General features: G+C 38.7%; 1 protein-coding gene across 2 annotated transcripts; it reads right to left on the bottom strand.

Annotated features, from left to right (window-relative positions):
- Positions 1-248: 248 nt before the first annotated feature.
- On the bottom strand, positions 249-8,541 carry rab4b (RAB4B, member RAS oncogene family). 2 transcript variants are annotated; one of them, XM_027148152.2, is made up of 8 exons: positions 8,345-8,541; positions 3,422-3,502; positions 2,622-2,736; positions 2,477-2,539; positions 1,646-1,800; positions 1,282-1,377; positions 958-1,120; positions 249-288 (listed from the first exon to the last, which is right to left on the bottom strand). In XM_027148152.2, the coding sequence occupies exons 1-7, from the start codon at positions 8,358-8,360 to the stop codon at positions 1,005-1,007; spliced, it is 642 nt and encodes a 213-aa protein (XP_027003953.1). In that variant the 5' UTR covers positions 8,361-8,541; the 3' UTR covers positions 249-288; positions 958-1,004. The 2 variants fall into 2 exon arrangements, with proteins under 2 accessions (XP_027003953.1, XP_027003954.1); XM_027148153.2 differs by lacking the exon at positions 8,345-8,541 and adding an exon at positions 5,050-5,204.
- Between the last annotated feature and the right edge of the window lie 576 nt (positions 8,542-9,117).

Below are 9,117 nucleotides of genomic sequence, written 5' to 3'. Positions count from 1 at the left end.
CTTTAGCCCAGTGCACAGAGATTAGGCTGATGACTATGTACTCTACATGAACAATGTGAGGAATCACAGGATAAGGTTAAATCTGCAAGAATCCTCCGCACCACCTTTACCATCCCTCTAGTTTGTCTGAGGTGGTTTCCATGACCTCCAAGCAACTTGCAAAGCTCGGTGATTGCAGATTCAGTTTGCAGATGGACTCCATAAAAAGTGATCCAGATGTTTCTAGGTGTCTCAGCAGGGTTTTTTTGGGGGGGTGGGGGGTGGGGGGGCAACGACACCCAGACACACCTGGAGCAGAGAAAAAAAGACAATGAGCAACTGAAAACCCATCATAGACAAGTGATAACTGTGCAGATCAGTCCTTTGGGACCCAGTGTGCTCTGTAGCTGAGGCTAAACATTCAGGTCTCAGGAGCAAGTAATGATGTTTTGTAATTTTGTTTTGTGTGTGTCCTGATTGCGGTCCATAAATAGAAATATATATCCAGGCTTACCTTTTTTATATATTTATATATCATATTGAACACAATAATAAAAAATAAAGTAAAAATCTAACAACACTAAAGCTTAGAACAGCTTTTATGACATTAAATAAATTATAAATATCTTTGGTTGTTTCATATGACTGGAATTATTTATGCTATATCAGAAACCTGAAATTGTATTTTTAATTGATAAAGGTGTGTAATAGCTGATGGTGTGTAGGTCATTTATTATGGTTCAGTTTAGATCTTACGACCTACAAACAAATTCTCTCCTATCAACCAGAAGGTTGACCATCACACGCTTCCACTGAGACCTTCTAGGATGGCACTTTTCTGCCATCGGACTTTGCAAAGTGTGATCGCAGTTTGATTGCAAATGTACATCAAATGTTTAACTGGAAACAGTAATCTGGCCATATGGATGTTTTGAACATAAGAGCGAGATGCTGGGTGTGAAAAATCTGTGACCTGACCTGAAGCAGGAGAGGTTGTGTGTGGAGAGAGGGAGTGTGTCCCATCCCTAGCAGTTACATTGCTGTTTGGTCTGTGCAGCAGTGCCACGTGGCTGCCTCAACTGCCTCAAGGATGCGTCACCATACTGGATACCAGAGCCCATTCTTTCAGGGTCAAGCTCACCTAAACACAAGGACACGAACAGACAAGAGTCAGACAAAACAATACACTTCATATACAACACAATAAACTGTCAATTTTGTAAACACAAACACTAATGGATACACAAGGATGAACCTCAGTACAGAATTTCTATGCAGATATTTTTCAGACTGTTTGCTTACCAGACTCAATCTTATTAAGGATCGTGCGGGCACATTTGAGAAAACCCTCTTCAACATTCTCCCCAGTTAATGCACTTGTCTCTAAAAACATCAACTCTAAGACAGAGAAACAGGCACAACCACAGAATGAATGATATGAGGCACATCAGAAGGCTGTCAAAGGTCAAGAGTAATGCTAACGCTAGCCACAAATACTACCAGCACTATGCTTCACTGTAGAGGTGATGTTCCCAAGGTGATATGCTTAGCTTCATTTTAATATTAGAATAACTCTCTTTAGGATAAAATGCTGGCAAATCTGCCTACTGCATCCTACCAAATTCCTCAGAAGTAAATACATCTTAGATAAAAGCTGGAATATTACCATTCTCTTGGGCAAAACGAGATGCTTCCAGAAAGGTGACCTCACGGTCTGCATCCAGATCTTTCTTGTTTCCGCAAAGGATGATGACAATGTTGGGGCTGGCCAGTGTCCGAGCATCTGTCAGCCAGTTAGTCAGAGCATTGTAGGTCTCTCGACTGAGGGGTAAACAGACCACACAAAATAGGAGCCAATTCATAAGAACTGCATTGAGACACAGGAAACTAAATGTTTGTTTAGATCAACAATAATCACAATACCAAGTGGCACAATGCACCTCCGCTTCCGTGTGGTTCTTATTACTAGCTACTAGCTAAGCAACAATTAAGTATGGCTCATCTTGCATGGTGCATCAGTAAAGGTATTATGCTTTTAAGGTATTATAAATTCATGCATATAGGGGAATATGTGAGAATCCAAGAGAATGTGTGTTAGAGGTCTTCCATAATTGTAAGAGGTCCGTAGAAATGCTCAATTAAAAACCGATTGCTTTACCCAAAAACACAATCCTATTAGTTTCTCTTTTACCACCATCCATTCATCTGGCACAAGCAATAAAGCCTAGCAAACAACTAGATCTTTGAGCTGCGGTCTTATGCACTTTATTACAGGCTTGTCACTCTGCATCACACTGTTCTCTTCACTGCTATTACTGTGACAGCATTGTGGCACCCTAGAACAGAGCGCTGCATTCATGCTCTCTGTGAATTACAGGTGTAGAAGCAAACAGCTGAGTAAAGCCACATGGACCAATAATTATGTTTTTTGGTTATGATGGTTAATAATAATAAGCTGGAAGCAAATCAAGGATTCTAAATCAAGTGCTCAACCTACCTTGTGATGTCATAGACAAGAAGAGCCCCAGCGGCACCCCGATAATAGCTACGAGTCACAGACCTATGAGATGCCATGAACAGGTGTCATTCAACCATCAACAGAACCCAGAGTTATAACTGTGTTACCAATCAGAAGCTTTAACCTGAAGCGCTCCTGTCCTGCTGTGTCCCAGATCTGCAGTTTGACTGTTTTTCCACCAACGTTGACGACCCTTGAACCAAATTCCACCCCAATGGTGTGATTGGAGTCTTGTTTGACTGGAACATTATACATCCAGTTAGAGTAAATCACATTTGATAGCGCAGATGTTGAGCTGCCAAAACTTTTTTTCAGACACCATGTAATAAATGTGCATAAATGTTTGCATAAACCAAACCAAAGGTTTCAAAAGGAAGATTTCTTATTTCTTTGCATTATTTCTTATTATTATTTCTTATTATTTTCTTTGCATTCATGAGCACCGACGCGTCTTTCAGTTAAGGCATTTGTTTATGGTTTAGAGTTATATACGGACAGACCGGCCCATAATGATTTTTAAATAACGAATTTTAATTGTCATAATGAATAGATATGTGTTGGCTTGCTATCTTTATTTTTCATATGCCAATTATATTAAGCAAATTTCTTCGTCCCTGGCCTAGTGGACTAGCACGTGGATACGTTTTTTGGGAGAAACTATGGAGCATTTTTTCCATCCAAATTCTAGGTTTTGAAATTGATCTGTAAAGTGTATAAACACTCAGAAACACTGAGTTTTCAGTTTTTTCCTGAAAACCAAAGTGTGTTAAAAATTTACACAGAAATTTGTGTACCCAGCTTGATAAATGCCCATCACTGTCACAATTTTCCTCATTGTTCTTGTCAGAAGGTCAATATGAATATGAAAAATATAAGTGTTAGAATGTGGTTGTAAGAAATCATTATTTATTATTAAATACTTACACTTGTTCTCAATAAACTGATGAAGGAGGCAGGATTTCCCAGTCCCTGCACTGCCAATCACAAGGAACTTAAACAGGAAATCTGAAACCACAAGACAGCAGAATACATCCAATATAAGAGAGGAGAGAAGAGAAAAAGCAAAGGGTAATGATGTCATTTTTGTAATATGACCCAGCAGTTTCCAAATGTGCAGCTGGACTAAATCAGAGCTTGACCCTGCCTACGCAGATGAGCACCAAGTCACCTTCAACCTGCCTGATCACATAATGTCCCAAAGGCTCTTTTTCCTGGAGGAGTAGGGGGTCTACAGACTCGCCATGGACACAGAGACCATTCAGTCTGCCAGCGGATGTGAACAGACCCAGTTTAAAATCAACAGTACAATCTTAATCAGAGAAATGACATTTTGTATGACAAGTTTGTTTTTCCTTCTAGAAGCTGATTTTGAAGCTAGTGTGTTGACAGAGATAAGAGCTCCCCAGACGAGAGAAGAGCAAGCAGTTCTTATAGATCCTAAACTCTATTTGGATGACATTAGATTGGCATAAGAGAGCAGGGGAAATATAACCTACTTTGTGATTCTTAGACAGGGATTCTGGGAGCCAACCATTCTCTTGGGCAAATCAGGATGCTTCACAGAAAGTGACCTTTTGATAAATTGAGCAGTCCTCTGATCATTTTAGTCCTGTTAAGATACATGTCTTGCTTTGGGGGAAAAGTCCTACTTGACTGATAGAAATGTAGATGTCAAAGCTTTTACATGTGATGCATGCATTTCCAGGTTCCTAAAAATATCACAACTCACTAAATCAGAAGGTAATATCCATCTGATGGAGCTTTATAAAATAGGGTAAGTGAAAATATTTGTATTACAGAAATCACTTTCAGTACTAAAATCCTAATATGGCTCAGTTTAAAGGGGACAACAATAAGTATTTTATAAAGACTGGGAAATCTTAGATACATGAATTACCATTATGCCTCACATTCAGATACTGCGCACACACACACACACACACACACACACACACACACACACACACACACACACACACTTTTTTCTTTTGTATTAAACGCATATTTGCCCCATGTCTTACTTGTCTTACCAAATCAGTCAAAAAAAGGTAACTGAAACTCTGCTCATCTGCTCATGAAACTCAACAGAAAGTCTGTGGTGTGTCAGAGCACTTATCTGAAGACTTCTGCAATATCAGTTTTTTGAAAGGCCCAGACTGTAATAATGATCAACACACCGTATCATGTTACGTTAAGATTGTTGCTCTGGGAGACACAAGATTGACATTGATTTTCTTCTTTATATTGTTTTGTGCCATTTCCACTGCTTTATTACAACCCTGGTACACAGATGAAGCATTATTCTGAGCTGTACAAAATCTGTGATCTAATGTGTACAAAAAAGACAAAGAAAGATAACTATTCTTTTACATTCCTAATTTATGCTCTATGGTAATATTTTCAAATTCCTTTAATCTCTAATCCCTTTCTTCAGCAATGCAGAAAACTTAACCCCAGGGTCACCACATTATAGTTTTAGAACTGTAAAACCTTCAAGTTACTACTTGTTTCTGCAATTGTGCATACTGCATTAAAATAAGATCTTCTCTTACTGTATGAGGGATCCATTACTGATCCATGTTTGTGATAAGCCGGGAGAGAATCTTGACTAAAATCACTTAAACAGCATTATTACAGAAGCGATCTATTCTGTAATGGATGTTCTGTAACGTATGCTAGGTTTACATGGATGTGTACTCTAACAACAAACCTGAATGTTCATGGAAAATGACGTTAGTCATACCTCCTTTCGTGTAATACTCCTACTCAGTACACACTGCAAAACAAGAGTCAAGAGGGGGGTTTTTCTTGTGAATCTGCATCGTGGAAACACAATGCATAAAAACGACAACCCAGTAAAATAGAAATTAGCAGAGTGTGCTTACTAAACTTTTAACTTACTTTAAAATATACATAGCTTGGGTCATCAAATTTAATGTAGTATCACTGACGATGGATTTCTAACAAAAGCCTGAATAGCCGTATACTACGAACATGGAGCCTGTACATGACCCTGGCAAAACTAATGCTTCATTAACTTCTTCTTTCCCCATCTAAGCTGTGACTGCTGAAAAGAAACTCAACCAAGAAGGAGAGTATTTACACAGCTGCTGTGCAAACAAAGAGATTTCCGTGTTTTAACTCGATAAAAGCACCAAGGTGACAGTCAAGCTTATCAAGCTTACATAACCAGCCTAGACTGTTCACCACAAGCGATTCTCCTGTGATAAATATATCTTCTTTCCTATACTTTAGTTAGTTCCTGTACTCTAGTCCTAAACTTTTACCTAATTTAGTAAACAAATGTAAAATCAGTAATAAACTAATTTAAGAACAATTTTATAATATAATTTAATTATTTCTTAGATAAACATGACATGTTATTGACAATCTTTAATACAAGATGTTTTCTGACGTCCTGACATATCCTGTAATAGTAATTGAGTTTAGTCAGATTTGTGTCAGGGATGCTGGGTCAGACTTAACAGGTAATTTGTATTCATCATACACCAGCTCAGATAAGGCAAACATCATTACATATCTCACCAACTTTAGGTAGGAAAATCGCTAACCACATAGCAGGCTAGAGCAAGCAGCCAATCAGGAGAAAGACAGTTCACAAGATAAAGAAAAGGATGGAGTTGAGCAGTCTATACCCAAACACATAGCCACTGAACAGCTAATTTATCCTTAGTGGAATTTGTGTCATATCAGCAACAACTGACTAACTGGAGGTGTTTGTGTATTTTTGTATTTCATACTTGTTTATCAGGTGAGAACGAGTCATCTGAGACGTCTGATCAGCCTGCATGGGAAACCTAGATACAGCTCTGTGTTTTGGCTTGGATGTTAGCACTACCCTCATCCTGAAGATGTTTTTATGGGGTGGAGAGCAAAACCAGCTTAAACACCACAACACACAAAGAACACAGGTTGATAAAATACATGTGACCAGATATGAGGGTTTTGTCCTCTGCACTATATTTTGGTTTGAGTTAGTGAGCTTGTTAGTTTTTTAATTAGTAGGTTGTAGGTTTATCTATTAGCATCACAGATGACTTTGCATGAGATTGCAGTGGTGCAACCGTAAGGTTGTCACCGTCAAACTGATGTCCGCAATGAAGTATTTGTTCTCAGAATTTTTCTATAAAACTGAGGAAACTGCATCACTTATTCACACCCTTAAAGACCAAAACACTTGGGCTGCATTCAAAATCGCATGCAACTGCATAATAGCTTGTCATAACACAACTGGAGTCAGAACCATTTAGGCACACTACTTAGTACACATTGTTCAGACATGAATCATTTCAAAACGTGTGCACTTGCAGCTGAGAAATTGCAGCGAGTCACAAACCACGTTATGAAAATGTCTCCTGAAAGCAGCTTACAATAGCATTTTTCTACAAGTGAGGATAAAATCCCAAACCTTAAATCCAGCAGCGTTTCCTTTGTTCAAGACAGTACAATGCACAACAAACAAACAAACAAACAAACAAACAAATAAATAAATGTAAAAATTCTCAAGTCACACACTCAAGCTACGAAAGCGATGCATGCTTCATCTGGAGAAGTGAACTAGCTAAAGAAATCAATAGGACAATTACAGAGCCTCAGTAAGATGTACATCATTCCCTGTAGGTGCTCGATTTCAGCAGGGGAGGAAAAGGATGGGTCTTTATGCAAGCTGAAATGGACACCTACATGAATATTTCATTATAATACAAATACATGAAGCAATAAAACACAAGAGCTTTCGGGATGGAACGTGTGAATGTGCATAAAATTAAAGACAATTAATAAAACTCGATATGACAGACGAGTTACACAAAATACAACATGAAATCAAATTGTACCTGTATTAAGTTATTCATATTTTTCATGTTAAATCGCTATGGACTCGTGATCTAGAAGCAAGTTCCTGTTAATCTACTTTCCTAATGAATTCAGTCCCAGTCCTAATCTTACTGAGCTGATCTAGATAAGAATGTACACTGAATATTTGGAATAGATGTGTGTTGGCTCGCTAAATGAAGGACGAAAGTAAATATAAACGAGCATGATTTGTGCTAGCTAGTACAACTAAACCCTAGTACAACTAAACCCCGGTACAACTAAACCCCGGTACAACTAAACCCCGGTACAACTAAACCCCGGTACAACTAAACCCCGGTACAACTAAACCCCGGTACAACTAAACCCCGGTACAACTAAACCCCGGTACAACTAAACCCTGGAACAACTAAACCCCGGTACAACTAAACCCTGGAACAACTAAACCCTGGAACAACTAACCCATTAAACCCTTGCAAAATTAAACATCAGGGAAACAGACACTTTCAGAGCTTGGAGGTGGAGACAGTTGAGAATGATTATAGTTCCAGTTTTATAAACATTACTCTTCTGCTGTCGTGACCTTCGCAGTATCTCTAATGTTTATATAACTAAGGTAAAAGATGCAGCTAGGCGTTAACAGCTGTTACACCTGCTAGCTAGAAACTCATCAGCTTTAAACATCAGCTTTATCCTGACAAACAAACACGAGCCCATTTATATCATAACTAAAGCTTTCAGTTTGTAAAGCAGACAAACTGCATACAGCAATAACACTGTCAGGTTAATCAGGAGTCAGACATTTGTACTGTTTTAAACCGAGGAGACTTTTTATGCACACGAAGGCAGGATGTTTGTTGTCATATCTGGTATATATCTAGCTGTCAAAACCCCAAGAGGTTCCTGTTGATGCATCAACAAGCTAGCTGGATAACAGGACGGGTTGCTATAGAGAGCTACATAACTGTTTGCTAGCTTGCGCGTATGCTAACTGGCTAAAGTGTATAACGTTACCGTATGTCTCTGACATGGCGACCACACGTTTAAACCAAGCTGAACTCGACGGCGTGGCGACAGCTTTTCCTCCGAAACTACTCTGTTGTCACTCCGTTTGACGGCACTCAGTCTCCAATGACGTTAGCCACAATGCTAGCTACTTTCCTCTACCGCCACACCGCTTCCTGTTTTACAACCAGCACAGTGCGTCCACGCGTTGAATGCGTCATTACGCACGTTATGGCTACGGCGTCAAGGTGACTCGGAATCAGTTCAATTTGACTCAGACCTCATAATAAGAAACTCGACTTCGTAACTCTCCGTCCTGTGAAACATAACCTGTGATCTTTACGCGTAATCACGGATTATACTCCCAGATTATCTCTGTATACTGTCTGTTTTATACAAACATCTTAAAAGTGTAACGCGCAAAACGATGTTTTTAGTGAATCGAATCATTTAGTTCTGAACACTGAAAATACCTGATTTTTTACACAGCAATTAGGTCATAAATTATACAGTAATGTTATTGAGTTGTAATGTTGACCGTGTCACTACAGGTTTGTTTTATTAGCAAACAAAAAACAAACAAAATCTCAAATTAGAAAAATAGACATACAATTAATTTGCTTAGATTTGACCAGAGGTTAAAGCTTAAGTATTGAGCATAAGTATGTTGTGACCTGACCTGATTTTATGTCGTACAGTGTAAATACACTATAATATACATTTCCAACGCATGCAAGCTTACACTAGACAAAACACAGTGATAAGGAACATTGGAATCTAAC

This window comes from Tachysurus fulvidraco, chromosome 11 (genome assembly GCF_022655615.1).
Source record: "Tachysurus fulvidraco isolate hzauxx_2018 chromosome 11, HZAU_PFXX_2.0, whole genome shotgun sequence".
Classification (NCBI taxonomy): Eukaryota; Metazoa; Chordata; class Actinopteri; order Siluriformes; family Bagridae; genus Tachysurus; species Tachysurus fulvidraco.
This window is presented reverse-complemented; position numbering and strand designations above follow the sequence as displayed.

Bases quoted from the DNA above. Each gene is read 5' to 3' on its own strand.
- rab4b (XM_027148152.2), bottom strand. The intron at 2,737-3,421 runs GTAAGTATTTAA...ATAATGTTCCAG, and splicing joins TCAGTTTATTGAGAACAAGT to TCAAACAAGACTCCAATCAC. The intron at 2,540-2,621 runs GTTAAAGCTTCT...GGCATCTCATAG, and splicing joins GCAGGACAGGAGCGCTTCAG to GTCTGTGACTCGTAGCTATT.